Here is a 16873-nt window from a genome sequence, read left to right as displayed (position 1 = left end):
AAAAACTTAATCTAGAAAAAGAAAAAATGCAGAAAGCATTAGAAATAGAGGAGAGAAAACTTCAACTCGAAGAAGAAAAGATAAAAAATGATTTTGAGATAAAAAAGCTCCAAATTGAAAAAGATGAACGAATTGCATTGAGAGAAATTGAACTGAAATACAAAAATGGATAATATTTTCAAAATGTGTACCTACCTCTTGTTAATATTAATTATTTTTTAACTGATTTATGTCATAAGTTATATTAATGAAAAAAAGGTTTATTTTTTTTTTATTATTTTATTATTATTATATTTTTTTTGTCTTAATTTTAATAACTCACAAATGTGATAAAAAATAAAAAAGCAAATGAATTCGATTTTAAATTTCTTTTCACTTTTTTGTCTCCAAGAAAGAAAATACCTTAAAACAGAAAGATAGGTACTGCTTATTCAAACATGAGATAATACAATCCTTGCCTTTTTATCTCAGAATTTTTCTTATTTGTATTATTTTCATAAGGACAATCTTCTTCCTCTCCAATGTCTTCATTTTGAAAAGATCTACCCAATTCCAAATAAGATTCACTTAACAAGATGTTATGTATGATACAACATACTATTATCCACTTGCAACACATTTTGTGGCTGTTTTTGTTGTGAATGCGCATCCTTAGTTCTTTTAGGCTGCCAAATTTTTCTTTAAGTAGGCCGAAGCAATGTTCCACTCTTACTCGATATCTGCTGTGTCGTAAATTGAATGCTTTTCGTTTTGAACTGTCCAATTGCTCTGAGTTGCTTCTGAATGGTGTTATAAGGAAGTCGCTGAGGGGATACGCAGAGTCTCCCGCGATCCATTGGTGAGCCGAGACATAATTCTCTTTGTTTTTAAAAATTGAGCAGTTCTTAAAAATTTTGGCATCGTGACTGCTGCCAGGGCTTCCAACTACAACATCACGAATCCGTAACTTGTTATCACATACTACTTGAGCTTTAATTGAATATATGTGATTTCGTGAAAAATATGCTTCGTGGTCTACTACTGGTGCCTCTGCCAACTTTATTTCCGTACCATCAATATAGCCTATGCATAATGGTAGCTCATGATAAGTTTCGGCAACGATTTTTTTTCTCTCTTCATTGTTTGGCCAAAATATATACTTGGGTAGCTGTTTTATTACAGCTCGAAAAACTCTATTAGTTATTTTGCTCAATGTACCTCCATCTCCAACTCCAAAAGTTGTTGCAATTTTCCGAACAGATGCGTTTTCACCTGATGAACCTAAACGGTAGAGAACAATGGCCAGTTGTAGTCCAATTGAGAATTGTTTGCACGCATGTGGTTTTTGAAACTCTTCATCATCACTAATTAAGGAAAGCAAAAGATGGAATTGATGTCTTTCCATTCTCAACATTTGGCGGAAACGATCGCTGTCCAATGTTGATAAAATGTTGTCACGCCAGTCAATTGATTAAGGCCAGTGATAGTTAATCCATGACGAACAGCCAGGGCGAACAACAATTCTTCATAAAGTTCAACAAGGATTTCATCGACACCATCTTCGTTTTCACTTTCTGAATCACCTTTAATAAAAAATGTGTGGCATTATTTTTATCTTTATTTTTTTTTTTTCCCCATACTTTCAATCAACATTATTTTATCAGAAGCATTTTCCAATAAATATACAATTATATTTTCTTTTTCACTTTTTTTTGGCATCTTTTATGAACAGAACAAATTTATTGAACACAAATGTTTCAATTTTTTTTGTGTCATGAGAAACGTCATGATTTGACGTTTTTACTATGGTATTGCTATGTTTAGAAAAGGTGTGTTCACGATGTAAAAAAAAAACACAAATTTCGCAATTTAACATTTTTTGTTTCATCGGATCGTGAATACCCCTAATATATTATATATGCCACTATATAATACTTCTCTTACAAGAACGAAGATGTAACCCACCCATAAATATAATGCCTTATCTGTCACTTCTGGTTTTGACAGCTTCAATGCAACGTAAAGCTGTTGATGGAGTCGAAGTTCAGTTGAAGCTCCCTTCAACTACAAATGTCAAATGCTTTCTGTTTTCTGAATTTTAAAAAAGTTTTGTAAACAAATTTAAAGGAAGGCACCGGAGTTTGTAATAATTTAGATTTTAAATTCTTTAATATAGTAATAACTAGATAAATAAGGCTCGTAAGAAGATATTTTCGTAAGACATTGCTTTTCACACATGTTAATCTACGTAACTGCATGCGTTCTTAAATTGGGAAACTCTTATTACTATAATTACAGATAATTACATACGCTTTTGTTATTCATTCTATCCATCAACAACTTATTAACAATTTTGAATTCAATTTTTTTTTAAAAGCAACTATTTACAATGTTGTTGAACTAGAAGTTTTATACCAATTTATTTGCCTGGTTAAATACAGAAGAACAGCATGTTGTTGACATCAGCTACTTTTGCTTACAGGCCATGGGTCCCCATATTCATTTGCCGGTAGTTTGCTGAGTTATTCAGAGGGTAACATTTATTTTACCTCAATTCCAAGTTCTTTTCTGCATACTTTAATTACGAATCCTTTGTTTCGACAAAAGGTCTATCTCATTTTGCTCTCTTTTACCAGGCGTATCCAACGCACCCCACCAAAAACTAGTAGGATGCCTTCATTGTAGATGTTTCTCTTTAAAATGATTTAGAACTTATTTGTATACTTTTCGCGCCTTCTGTGTATTCGGAGATCTACCCCTGAGCCATTCAATATCCGCAGAAAGTACGCTCCAATATGGGATCTCCTATCGATCGCTCCGATTGAAACAATTCCATACATCCGGGGTTACCAGTAAAACAACCTTCTTGAGAAGTAGTTCTATGTTGGGTGGTTTGGGTACCGTTTACTACTTATTGAATGGCTTCAATAGTAGATCGGCCTCTTCTGAAGCGGTGCTGTGTCTCTGAATTTCCGTAAAGCTTGCAAGCAATTACAATGTTCTCTTTGCCTTTGCTGATCACCAGCAACGTTGCTTTATTTCAGCTCTTCGCCTTGCTTTTCCCAAGGCAGCTGTTCAACATATTTACCAACATGATGTATCATTATAACGATAATGAATATTAATGATTAATAATAATAATGATAACGGTTATATATGTTCACTTTTATTTTGTATACATTTTGATATCGATTGAAACTCCCAAAATTTTCTTTCAGACTTACTTATATCGACAATGGAAGAAGATATTTTGAGTGTATCTTTGCAGGAGGTTAAAAATGATCTTTGCAAAGCAATTGTCGAATGCAATAAACGAGGATTGTTGCAAAGTGTCAAATGGTTGGCCGAAATGAATCACGGCTTATCATACGTAGAGACTACAAGAGATTTTCACGAATCAGTTAGTAGCGATCTTAGCAAAGCGGATTACGACAACTACTATCTTGGCAAAAGTTACTTTGATTTGCGTGAATATGATCGAGCAGCATATTTTACGCGTGATTGTGAATCTCGTGTACCAAAGTTTTTGCACTATTACGCCACGTACATGGCAAAGCAAAAAAGGCAACTAGAAAGTGTTACAGACAACTCCAATCTCAGTGACAGCCCGCTTGCTAAAGATATGTCTGATCTTTTGGCTAGTTTGAAATATGAATACAGTGAACGAAAGCTGGATGGATATGGTTTATATTTATATGCAGTGGTTCTTAAAAATGTTGGCCTCAACGAAATGGCGATACATGTCTTTGTCGAATCAATACAAGAAACTCCGATGCTGTGGAGCTCTTATGTCGAATTAGCACCTTTAATATCTGAAAAAGAAAAGATTATTGCTTTGAATTTGCCAAATCATTGGATGAAACAAATATTTCTGGCACATGCTTACATTGAGTTATATCTTAATTACGAAGGGTTAAAGCAATACGAAAACTTAAGGGCGGCAGGCTTCCAGAATTGTATTTACATAACTTCACAAATGGCTTTGGCATACCACAACAAAAGAGGTACATTTTTAAAATTAAAATATTTTAATTAAATAAGATACAAATTTTGTATTTTCAATATCTTTTGTTTTAGAGGTGGATAAAGCGATTGAAGTCTTTCAAACTATTCAAGAAGTTGACCCTTATCGTCTAGATAATTTGGACACATATTCTAATTTACTTTTTGTAAAAGAACTCAAAACGGAAATGGCTTCCTTGGCGCATAAAGCTTTATCGATCAGTAAATACAGACCAGAAACTTGTTGTGTGATCGGTAAGTTTTATGTTTGATATTTAATTATAAATAATGTAGAAGCATATTTAAAAATGTTTAGTAGTAAGTAAGTAAGTAATTCATTTATTAACAGTTTTTAAAATAAATACATAAACATTTGATTTTGAATTTAAGAGCTTTGGCTTTGCCGTCAGCTCGACTAGCAACTTAAATTTTTATAACATTGGTAAACTTTGTTTTAAATTTCAGTTTTAATTATATATTGATTTTTACATACATATATACATCTTCTAGTTTAATCATATTCACTCATAATCAATTTTCTAAATCTGCAAATTTTCTTCAGATAGTTGACAAGATTTTTCCAATCTGGTCCATTCAATATTAGAATTGTCTCTTGTAGAGTGAGAGAGAATTTTTAAAAATATTAGAATCTCTTGTATCTGAAAATTGGACATACGCTTATAAAATGGAAGCAGTCTTCTTTGGATTTATGATTGCAGAGTGTACAGAACTGGTTGAAACTCTCATTGTATGGTCTACCGTTGAAACATAAGACTTCGCATCTAGCTTTGAAAATCAAAGAAATATCTTTGTAGCTTAAAGATTCATTGAAATAGTTATGGTTATTTAGATTAAATTGTAACTGGCTATATAATATTCGACTTTCTGATTCAATAGCTGTTTTTATAAATTGATTCCGAACCGAGTCTTTATTAAGCTGGATAATTTTATACATGTTTTCCTTAACATCAAGAATGTTACTTGTATTAATTTGCATATCTTCACCAAATGAAGTGGCAATTCGTTGCCATTTGTCATACCACCAGTCTTTGTTCCTTATTTCGTAAAAAGCAGCATTAATTTTGCTCAGTCGCTCATATGGAAAAATATATAATCCGCTTGTAGTTTCAATGTGCTTGTAAATAATTTTGGTAAGCCAGTTTCCAAGTAGATCGCATAGTTCGGCGTGTTGATTAGTAGGTTGAAAATTTGTTTGATGAAACTCCTCTGAAATTTCTCAATTTCCTCATACTCTTCCATTCCCCAAACTTGAGCTGCATAACATAAAGTGGACTTCACAACTGAATTAAAAATTTGATATTTGGTAGACAAATATACAAGGTTGTTTGACAAGATCTTTCTCCATGTTAAGTTTATTAGACTTTGTGATGTTTTGGCTTTAATGTCAAGGTGCTTACTAAAATTCAGTCGTGGGTTGAGGTTCACTCCAAGATATCTATATTCGTTTGTCAACTCCAAACTTCTTCCGTTGTACTTGCAATTACTTCCAACTTCAGTCCGATTGGATCGCGAAAAAATCTCTATTTTTGATTTTTCTGTATTAATTTCTAATCCCCATTTATCGCAGTATGCAGACAGTGGGTTTATCATCAATTGAAGATTTTCTTTCGATTCCGATAGTATGACCATGTCGTCAGCATAAAGTAAAGCATTTATCCGGATTCCGGCCATTCTAATTCCTCCAGGTAAGTCGTTAACTATGTCATTAATGAATAGTTAAAATAAAAGTGCACTAAGCGGACATCCTTGTTTGACACCAGAATCAATACTGAACCATTCAGAAAAATGCGCTCCATCCCAGACGTTAGCTTCTGTGTTTGTATACATATTCTTGATGACATGTACAAATCTGGTTGAAACACCCATCTGCGAAAGTTTGTATATTAAAGCATTGGGATTTTCCAAATCAAACGCTGCTTTGAAGTCAACAAACATCGAGTAAACCTTTTTATTTCTTGCCTTAAATGCTTTCAATATCGATGACAGAGTAAAGATTTGGTCAACAGTGGAGTAATTTTTCCTAAATCCAGCCTGGAAGTCTGATAATATCTTTTTCTCTTCTACCCACTTTTCCAAACGATCGACAAGAACTCCGCAAAATACCTTAGCTATAATATTCATTAAAGATAAACCTCTGTAGTTTGAGACGTCATTTAAGGAACCTTTTTTTTTGTATTGGGAAGATAACCGATTTTTTGTACGAGGAAGGAACTTCCGCTTTCGTAAGAATTTTGTTAAAAAGCTTTTCGTAAAACTGTTTCTATTTCAATCAAATTCTTAGTACAACACTATGACAAGAAAAGTTTAATATGCAACAAGAAAAGTATGTACAGTTGTGTTTATGAAAATAGCAGTGCTCTCCAAATAAAACAAAAGGTCTTTCAATATCAACGTTATAGTATATGTCATTAAACTTATAACAAACTAAAATATTTTATTTATAATAACGGAAAATAAGTTTAATAGATTTTTTACCGTTAGCTTTGTCACAGTAAAAACCGTTTTTTAAATATATGGCTGTTTATAAAAATTGCAGTGTATAACAAAGTACTGGATCTATAACATAAGAAGTAAGAAAAACTGTAATAAGTATATAAATAATGTTAGCTTACAATTAGTACTTTGTTGTATAACCATTGCTTTTTATGATGCTTCGCATCTAGAAGTTTTCGAGTCCACTAAAACCTGACACCTATCGACTGGTATTGCGTTCCACGAATCACGCACTGCTTCCCACAACTTTTTTGAATTATTGGGTGTTGTTTTATGAACTGCGTTCTAAACATCTCCCCACAAATTTTCGATGAGGTTAAGGTCGTGGGATTGAGCGGGCCACTCCTCACCGGATAACTTCTTCTGCGCAAACCATGTTTTTGACTTTTTTTACGTATGCTTTGGGTCATTATCTTGTTGGTATACCCAAACCAACAGCATTTCCTCTTCAGCATAGGGTAACATAACCTCCTCGAGAATTTTCACATACTCGGTTGCATCCCTTATACCCCCGATGGGATTAATAGGCCCGTATCATAATTTTGCCTCCACCATGCTTCTCTGGTTTTATAGTGTACCGTGGATCGTATGCTGCATTTTAGGGTCTTCTCACATATTCTCGACGACCCATGGATCCAAAAAGGGCGATGTTGCTTCCATAGCTCCACAGAACATTCCTCCATTTCTCTTGTGTTCATTCTCTATGTGCTTTGGCAAACTCCATTCTCTTTGCCATATGCGTTTTCGTCAAAAATGGTACCTTGCGTGGACTTCTGTCTAATATCTTCGCTTCTAAAAGACGTCTTCGTATTGTGACAGCTCTAACAGACAGCTCTAAGTAGTCATTATTTTTGGGGATCGCTTTTCTGGTTTATTTTGCCATATTAAGACGTTACTGACCATTTTTGCTGAACAGCCTAGGATGTCTTGAATATTTTGTTAGGTTTTTCCCTTCAAACGCAGTTTTCTAATAAGTTTTCGAATTTCTTCGGTGCAGTGTTTTTACCGTCCAATTGTTTATTTTCGAGCTAATAATTATTAGTTTTGTATATCCTAGTATGTTACAAATACTTAAAACTTTAAATAGTAAATGTTTATATACCGAAAAATAAAAAAAAATTAATTATTAACACTTTCTAAATATAAAATCAAAGGCACAGCTATTTTTAGAAACACTATATTTAGAGAGTTTGAAATAATGTGTGTTTACCGGGAAAAGTAGAGTATAACTTCAAGTCAAAAGTCTCTAATATGAAAATAAAAGACCGTTAGATGCAAGTCACATAAAACAGCTGTATATAAAACTATTACATTTTGTAATGAAATCTTTTTAACATAAAGAGATTTCTGTTGTTCTAATGCTTTTTATGAGACATTTAATGGATAGATATCATTTTTAAATTAAAATCCAACAACAGTACTTGAAAACCTCGCAATAAATGAAAGATATTTAAATTAAAGACAATAATATAGCATTAAAATCCCCTAATAATTATAACATCAAAATTTTGGTAACCCTGTTTAAAAGCCTGTACATTATGAAAATTATTTGTTAGTCCCAAGTAGCAAAGATTTGATTTTATTTTTTAATGGAATAAAAATTCCCTCAGGTTTACAATTATAAAGTTTGTCAAGGATGCGTTTTGCTCCACTTTTTGTCTTAAACATTTTTTCTTACTCAACCCTCTCAGATAGCAGATATTAGTTTTTAAAAAGGGATCTGGCAGAGCTTGCAGAAACGAAAAATGGTATCTTATTGGACAGCCCATTGAAATTTTAAAAAGATACAGGTATCTTGGAGTCATTATAACTAACAATCTCAGCATGGAACCTCACTTGAAAGAAAAGTTAGTAAAAGCTAAAAGTGCCATATCCGCAACCTGGAAAAGATGTTTTTCAAACAACATAGTTGATCACAGTGTAAAATATAAAGTATTTCAAGCTGTATCTGAATCTGTGATGTTGTATGCAGCACAATCTTGGGGTTACTATAGGTACGAAACCGTTGAGAAACTGCTAAGGTACTACGTCAACAAATGTTTCAATCTGTCAAATACAACGCCCAACTACATGATAAATATAAAAACAGGACTACCACCACTTTTTATTAAAACCTTAAAACTGTTGATTATGTAACGAAAGTTCTAGAAATGCCAGATGATAGACTTCCAAAAATAATTGCTAGAAAGACAATTAAAAGAAGAACTGTTTGGTTTAAAAAACTGGAGGAGCTTGCAACGTAGTGCAGAATAGAATTCAATCTCGTGAATGGAAATGGAAGGTACTGCACAGATGTTTTCCAAAACCTTATTTCAAAAGTAGATGAACAATACAGAGCTGACTGTATAAGCTTACCTACTGCATCAGTCCACAGATCTACATACAGCATTTTAAATCATAATTTGGGCGAAAGAAATTATTTTCACTACGAGGATATGATGGAAATTATATCGTCTATTTTCAAAATGAGAGGAGAGCTTATTCGTTCTAATTAAATGTCCCACCGTCTGACTTACCAATTTTCTGTAACCATTGCAACCTATCGGATCGAGAAGATGTTATGCATTTCATTGAAAGATGCCCTATTTTGAAAGAAATACGACAAAGTTATCTTGGAAGTAACACGTTATCGGAAGAAGAAGTCTTAGCACATCTCAACTGTGAAAACAATTTAAAGCAACTTTTTTTATTTTTATAAATATGCTATGAGCTATCGCAATCAAACTATCAATGAAGAGTTTTAACAACAAAGCAAATTTGTATTTTTTTACCACAATCATTTTTTTTATACATTATGTTCTAACAAATAGAATTTTAATGTCAATCAGGCAGACGGCAAAGCCATGCTTATCGATTTTTTATAAAATAATTTGTAATATAAACAAGAACAGAAACAATAAAAATCAATCTAATCGATTCTAATCTACATATGGAGTAGGTTAGGTTAAAGTGGCTGTCCGTAATGGAGAAGGACACACTTAGGCCAGGTTAATGGCCTGAGGCTTTCTTCTAAACTCAATGAAACCAGTTCGAGTCCCTTACGCAAAGTGAATGACTGATTATGTTAATATGATTGAGCTCCTTATAGAATAATTCTCATTGAATTCTCTATTGTAGGTATTATTGAAGGCGCAATGAGAGATTTAATTTCAGTCGTTCAGAGTACACATCTCCACCAACCTCTTAATTTTTTTAAGTATATGGCAGAGGAGTAGAATATAAATGGTTTACGTCTTATTTGTTTGAACGTATGTAGGCAAATTGATAAATTGGACGACAACATATCTGAAATAAATCAAGGAGTACCACAAGGTTCTATCCTGGGCCCACGTTTGTTCTTACTATATATTATCTGCAGCTAATTCCCAAGCCCGTGGCATGATGGTAAGTGCGATGGACTTTCATGCGAGGGGTCTTGGGTTCTATCCCTGCCTATGCCACCTAAAGTTTTTTTTCACGGGTACTACCTCTTGCGAAGAATTGACAAATTCTCCAAGAGTAATTCCTGTCATGAAAAGTGCTTTCTAAAATTTGCCGTTCGGATTCGGTTTAAAACTTTAGGTCCCTCCATCCCTGACAACAGTACTCGCAAACAGGAATGGTTGAGAGCTCTCAAACGGACTTTTACGCCATCCAATTTATTTTGTTATTTAATTCCCAAGCCCAACTCATTTAGTGTGAAATCTCTATGGTTGAACTTAAAGCCTGTATTCATAAACTAAAAGCTAAAACTCCAAACAAAGCAAAGACTTCTGAATCTATACAATACGATTCTTAAAACCGCAGTCATTCCCCAAAGCTGGAAAACAGACGCAATTCTTCCGATCTCTAAACCTAACAAAGATAAACCAACTCCAGATGCTTCCGACCCATCTCTCTCCTCTTATGTACCACTAAAATCCTTGAAAAAATTGTAGTAAAACGAATAATGCTAAACAACTTCTTAGCCTAAATCAAGTCGCATTTAAAACTAATCGTGGGTGTACAGACGCCCTGCTTTTTATAGATGACTATATCTCTAGAGCACTGAGCTCCAAAAACCATGCATCTATACTCACCCTAGACAACATTCTACAGGATAGGAATACACGTAGTGTTAAAGAAACTTAAAGATTGGGGCCTTGGCCCTAATATCTTTAATTACGTTAAAGCTTTTCTTATTAATAGAAAATTTTGTATAAAAAAATAATAACACTGCTACATACAGACTACAGAACGGAATACCTCAGGGATCTCCATTATCTTTCGTTCTGTTTTCTATTGCATTTCAAAATATATGTGACATTTTAAGCAATCACAAGTCTTTAAAATACCACTAGATTATGGTATTTGTATTTATGGCAACGCTCTGAAATCAAATCGGGATCATTAAACCATTCTACCACCAAGCAGCAAGATGTAGTATTGGCGCCTTCCACACTACTCCCATCAAAAACATCCCAGCAAAGGCTGGCCTCCCTTCTTTTGAAGATCGAAAAGAAAAAATCATATATAAACTATATTCTAAACTGGTATTTTCGTCGAACTCGATAATCGACAAAAAAGAACCGGAAAAGAAATTACAAGGCACCATTAGCCATTTTCACCATCCTTCAAACTGCTAACTCTGAATATTTAAAACAAGAGTTGTTAAAAACAAAAAAATTCTGCTCTATTTTAATCTTCTTGGCTCATCGACTGAACCTTTTTATAATGAACCTCGCAACTCAAAGGAAAACCCATACAAAAGTTGAGATATATCGTAAGATTTTTCTAACGATTTCATCTGAGCTCAAGTCCAAAAATTTACTTTTACTGATGGATCCAAAACCTCAGAGACTACAACGTTTGCAATCACAAAAGCAAGATGCTTTTTGGATTACTTTCGCAAATCGCATCCATTTTAACCGCTGAAGCCTTTGCTATTTTTACTGAGGCTTTAAAAGAATTAAATAAGCAGGTTATTTGTACAGACAGTCGCTTTTCGATCAAAGCTGTTAAAAATACCAACAACAACTCCACCAATCTTATCAACAGCATCCGCTCCTTATTAGTAAATTCAAACCAGCACATAAGACTAATGTGGACCCCTGGACACGTTGGTATCCGTGGCAATGAGCTCGCGGATAAAGCCGCCAACCTTGCAAGCAAGTCACCAACCTGCCTCTATAATATTTACACCAAGAATGACCTTGTGAAAAACCTCACACGAAAACTGATAAGCACCCAAATAAATGAATGGAGAATTTACAATCATCACTATGTAGGAGTGAATCCAACAAAAACAAATCCCTACAAACTGCGCTCGATGAAATTTTTACAAAAACTGTCGCAAATCGTATTTTTGACAGTCTTGATAATAGTGTTTACCATCATTGAAGCTGTAGAATTGGATTTAATCTAAAAGAAAAGAATGTTTCCCTGCTTTAATTTCCCACAACGAACGATGAATCCACGGGATTTCAATAGACTTTTTACGCCATTGTTGAAATTCTAAAAGAATCTTATAAAACAATTTGTAACTTCTTATCTCTCACTCCGAGGTTAAACCGTTATTTTACAGAACTATAATTAATGTTAATAGGGAAATTAATTCATAAGCATTTCTTTAAATATAAGTTACATTTTATACATAAAAGCATACATATTTTATAGGTAACTATTACAGTATACGTAGTGATCACCAGAAAGCCATCATGTATTTCCAAAGAGCCTTAAAACTAAATCCACAATATTTAGCAGCCTGGACGTTAATGGGACACGAATTTATGGAACTTAAAAATACAAATGCTGCTATTCAAAGCTATCGGAAGGCTGTCGGTAAGTTTTAACATTTCTCATATAAACACCATTTACAATTTAAAACGAACTAAATTCTCAGAGGTAAACAAGCGCGATTATCGAGCTTGGTATGGACTTGGACAATCGTATGAAATATTGAAAATGCATTACTATAGTTTGTATTACTTCAAAAACGCCCACAAACTGAGACCTTTTGACAGTCGGATGCTTGTCGCACTTGGAGAAACATATGAAAAACTTGAAAAAAATGAAAACGCTATTAGGTGTTATTTGAAGGCATGCAATGTGGGTGATATAGAAGGTATAGCACTTTACAAGCTTGCGAATCTATATGAAAAGCTTGGTAACATTGAGAGTGCAGTCCCTGCATACATATCGTATTGCGCGGATGAAAGAGCAGCAGCGGATAAGCAGAGCTTGTTCCATGCGTACATTACACTTGCAAATTATTATGAAAACAATGGTCAGTACGAGAAAGCTGCTCACTATGCCTACAAGTGTCTGGAATCTGATGAAGTAAATTATATTTACAATTATAAAGTTATTAAATTGTGTTTTAATGTTTTTGAACTTTTCTTTTTCAGAAAAAATCGGAAGCAAAATCTCTCCTTAAAACGATTGAAAACAAGCGATTATCCCAACCTGTTCAAAATAGAGCTACATCTAAAGAATTGTATTCCAATGATGTTATGATGGATGCGAGTCGAATATCCATTACAAATAAAGAAGATAAATCAAGTTCGGAAAATGTTAGCACTGAGATTTTAGATAGAAATTCTGATGATAATAACACCATGGACATGTCAACAATGTCAATGGACTAATTTTCGTTAAAGAACAAAATGTGTACAATATTTGTTGCGCTCAGATAAGTGACTAAGTGCCCTTTGATAATAAATAATTATTAATAAGTTAACAATTTGTTTCTCCGTTCATATACACTGTACTCTCTTTCTAAATTCTGAGCTAAGAATACTAAAGCAAAATTAAGTTAACCGTTATTATTCTGAACACATCATTTATAAATAAAGACAGAAAAAAACATTTTCCAATTGATTAAATAAAATTCGCCAAATAAAGTTAATCATTCTTTTCGTTTTTAATTATACGAAATCACTTATGCGGTAGAGACCTTTAAGATGTATAAAAACGATTATTGTTGAATTAAATTGTTATGATGCCAAAAAATGATGGAAAATTTAAGAAAGGCTTCAAGCATATTTATATTGTGCAGTTATATCAGGTTTTTTCGTTAGACGTATGGTTTTTAAAAAAGACAAGAGGTTTCCATTATTTTTTAAACATTCTAGGCAAGTAGAGGTCTAATTTTTAACCACTTTTTGCAGCAATGGAATCGCATGCTAGCAATAAGGGTCCGGATACTCTCTTCCAATGTGTCAAATGTCTCGGGGTTATCTGCGTAAACAAGCGACTGCTCATAACCGTAATAGCCAAAAAGATGTGCAACTTTTTTCATGCAGTGAGTTCGGGGTGACCCTCCATTACCGCAGCACGAATTTCCTTCTGATTTTTCTACAGTTAGGTAGGGGTCTCAATAGAACATGTTTTAAATATTAAGGCGATGAAACAACTTTAAGTCATAGAAAAAAATATTCTCTTTTCCGGACTTAACCCTACTTTTTTTGTATTGCATTTTTTGAGCCTAAAACAAGTTTTTTTTAATTGATAGCACGGCGCGCGGCGTACTTACAGCTAGGCATGTAACACCCCTGCTTGGGATCACTAGGATTTGGACACTAAAATCAAAGAAATATCAAAAAAAAAGAAAGTATGGCATTACTAAACAAAAAACAGGGAAGGTCAAAATCAACCATTTTTGTGTGTTTTTTATGTAAAAATGTGAACTTTGAAAATTAATTAAAAATAGAAATAAATATTTGATCGTTCTAAAATTGCTATAGTTATTATTTATTTGCCCATATCTATCAAATAAAAAAAACCTCGAGTCGAAATTCGTGCTGCGGTAATGGAAAGTTGAGCCGTGAATTCAATACATATTTTTATTGGACCGGTAAAGACCGGTATGGATAGATACATGTTTAGATACCGTATTGAACGAGTACCTGTAGATTGATGGTTAATGCGTACAACCAGGACCGTCGAGAGCAATTCTGGTCCCGGAACGGAAAAATCATCATATTTACCATTTTTTCCAAAGTTCATGCCTACTGATATCGTATGTTATAATTTCAATTACAAATAGCATAAAATTGGTTGGAATTAATGGAAATTATAAGTTGTTTTCCAAAGTAAATCGAAAAAAGGTGTTAATCATCAAATCAATCTCTGGGTATCGTCCAGTTTAGTTAAAATGGAGGATGGATAGAATATAATTCTACATGCTAGTAGATCAGATTCCGAACAGAAACATAGAAACATACATTCAATTCGATATTGCCAATGACATGTTAGTTACTCATAATACGGATGATTAACTATTAAAAAAAATTAGCATTAAGATCTATTACCTTCTATGAAAAGTATTTGAAATTTGTCTTTACAAAAAACTAGTATTTTAAAAGGCTTACACTAAATACTCTTTATTATTTTTCTTTATATTCTTCTGTTCTGGCAAGGACGCCAAATTAACGTTTGGCACTAGCTACGCTTACAGGTATGGTGGAAAACACACGGGGAGCAATAAAAATGTTTGGAAAAATCGTCTCCAAGTTCTGCTTCAAAATTGGCTTCATAAATGCGTTTCAGATGAACCTTGTAGCCGAGATTTAATTATAATTTCGTCCATAGTTGAAAACTGCCATAAAAATGAAAATATAGCATTCAAATTTTTCATCGTATCGTCCCGATGAGAAATTCCAGATATAAATGAATCAACTATGACGTAAAAGGCGTTTCTCTTAAAATGTTTTTCTTCGTCTGTTTCCATTTGCTCTCCGGCTCCTCGATTTTCTCCAAATTGTCTCTTTAATTGCCTCTTTCTGTTCGATCGAAAAGATTCTGGTACATCACCCAATCCTGCAACTGCTTTGCATTCAGATAAAATTTGATCCCATCCGTTCCAAATAATGTTCAATTCGGAGATCAATTTGTCGAGATTTCGAATATCAACGTCAAAAGTCAAGTTTTTGGATTGAAGAATGATATTTCTTTCATTTAAAGCACTAAAACCTTTGTACCAAATCTAAGACATCAGGACGCATTCAAATATGTGCATATATTTTAAAACTTCATTTACATCTCTTCGAGCTTCAGCAGTTAAATTATTATCACTTAAGGCTTCTAATGATGTTCGAAGGTTTTTTTAGATAATTGCAAATGGTTTCACTGCCTCAATTCTAGCTGACCATTTTGTAACGGAAAGTTTGTGAAGGGATCCGGGTACATTTTTCTTAAGAGTTTCCGAACGTTGGGCACGGCTGCTAAACAAGTTGAAACACTTTTAAGCAACACCAAAAATTTAATTGCGACAGTACAACATTTCGCTATATACACACTTTAAAGAAATTTGATATCCTTCAAATCTTCAGTAAACAACTTATTCAAAATATTAAATAATTATTATTACGGAAACCACAATTTAAAAACGTTCGTGTGGGATTTTCCGGTCCCCCGAAACCAAGTCAAGCAAAAACAAAAATAGGAGAAAGGAAACTTTATAAAATCAGAAACCGAAATAAATATTTGGGTTTTGTTTTTTGGGCCCCTATTTTTACATTAAAAATTTTCAAAATAAATTAAATTTAAAATTTACGTTAAACTACATAAATAAGAAAACCGAAACAATTCATTACAACTTTCTTTCAATAGTTCAGAGTTGCCCAATTTTCTATTAAATATTATGAAGAGTAAGCCAATAATAACGGGAGCCAAGATCGGCAAGCTTGTGAATGATAGATTGGTAGATAGCATGCAAACAGGGGCCCAATTGCGAATGCATGAATGATTTTAAATTTTCCGGGCCCCTAGAAAATCGTGGGCCCGGGGGGTACTCCCCCTTTCAATTCCTGTATGTGACACCTAAATTATTTTTCTCGGTTGTTGCCTTTTGTCAAGAATTGACAACTTCAAGAGTAATTGTTGTCATGTAAAGTACTTTTTCAAGAAAAACCGTTCGGATTCGGCATTAAAACTATAGGTCCCCTCCATCTCTGGCATGACTCGCACATAGGCTGGTTGAAATTTATAAGTGCCACTAGGCCCTCATCCTAAATGATTAATAGAAGAAAAAGTTATACATTTACGTAAGGATCGTAGCTCTTTCGAATTTATTTATTTATTGAATTGAGATACGAACAAAATTTAACTGTCCATTCTGTATAAAACGTATTAAAATATAATTAAAACTATCGTTTTTTTTTTACTAACAACAAAATTTAAAACTTGACTTCAATTTTTATATGTTGTCATTGGGCGCATTCACAAAGCTAGTGGCTACGTAGTCAAAATTCAACTAGCTTTGTGAATGCAAAACTACACTACAAAGCTAGTCATTCCGAAACTGTCATATTTTTGACAAATGCAAATACATATATAAAATAAGAAACATTTTTGATTTGATAACTTTAACTTATCTTTTGTGTTTTTAAATTCAATAAAATCAAATTTAAGACACAAT

The 16873-nt window shown here is 33.4% G+C and overlaps 1 protein-coding gene and 1 pseudogene across 3 annotated transcripts; one reads left to right on the top strand and one right to left on the bottom strand.

Moving 5' to 3' along the window:
- Positions 1-427: 427 nt before the first annotated feature.
- Positions 428-1787, bottom strand: LOC129950642 (uncharacterized; annotated as a pseudogene).
- Positions 1788-2029: 242 nt separating this feature from the next.
- On the top strand, positions 2030-13360 carry LOC129952109 (cell division cycle protein 23 homolog). 3 transcript variants are annotated; one of them, XM_056064548.1, is made up of 6 exons: positions 2030-2122; positions 3198-3983; positions 4057-4236; positions 12130-12294; positions 12356-12792; positions 12861-13360. In XM_056064548.1, exons 2-6 carry the CDS (start codon positions 3215-3217, stop codon positions 13098-13100), a joined length of 1791 nt encoding a protein of 596 aa, XP_055920523.1. In that variant the 5' UTR covers positions 2030-2122; positions 3198-3214; the 3' UTR covers positions 13101-13360. The 3 variants fall into 3 exon arrangements, with proteins under 3 accessions (XP_055920523.1, XP_055920521.1, XP_055920522.1); XM_056064546.1 differs by having other exon boundaries at positions 2066-2194; XM_056064547.1 differs by having other exon boundaries at positions 2075-2178.
- The last annotated feature ends 3513 nt before the right edge of the window (positions 13361-16873 follow it).

Source organism: Eupeodes corollae, chromosome 3 (assembly GCF_945859685.1).
Source record: "Eupeodes corollae chromosome 3, idEupCoro1.1, whole genome shotgun sequence".
NCBI classification, from domain to species: domain Eukaryota; kingdom Metazoa; phylum Arthropoda; class Insecta; order Diptera; family Syrphidae; genus Eupeodes; species Eupeodes corollae.
Note: the sequence above shows the minus strand (reverse complement) of the source record. Positions and strands in the feature narration are given on the sequence as shown.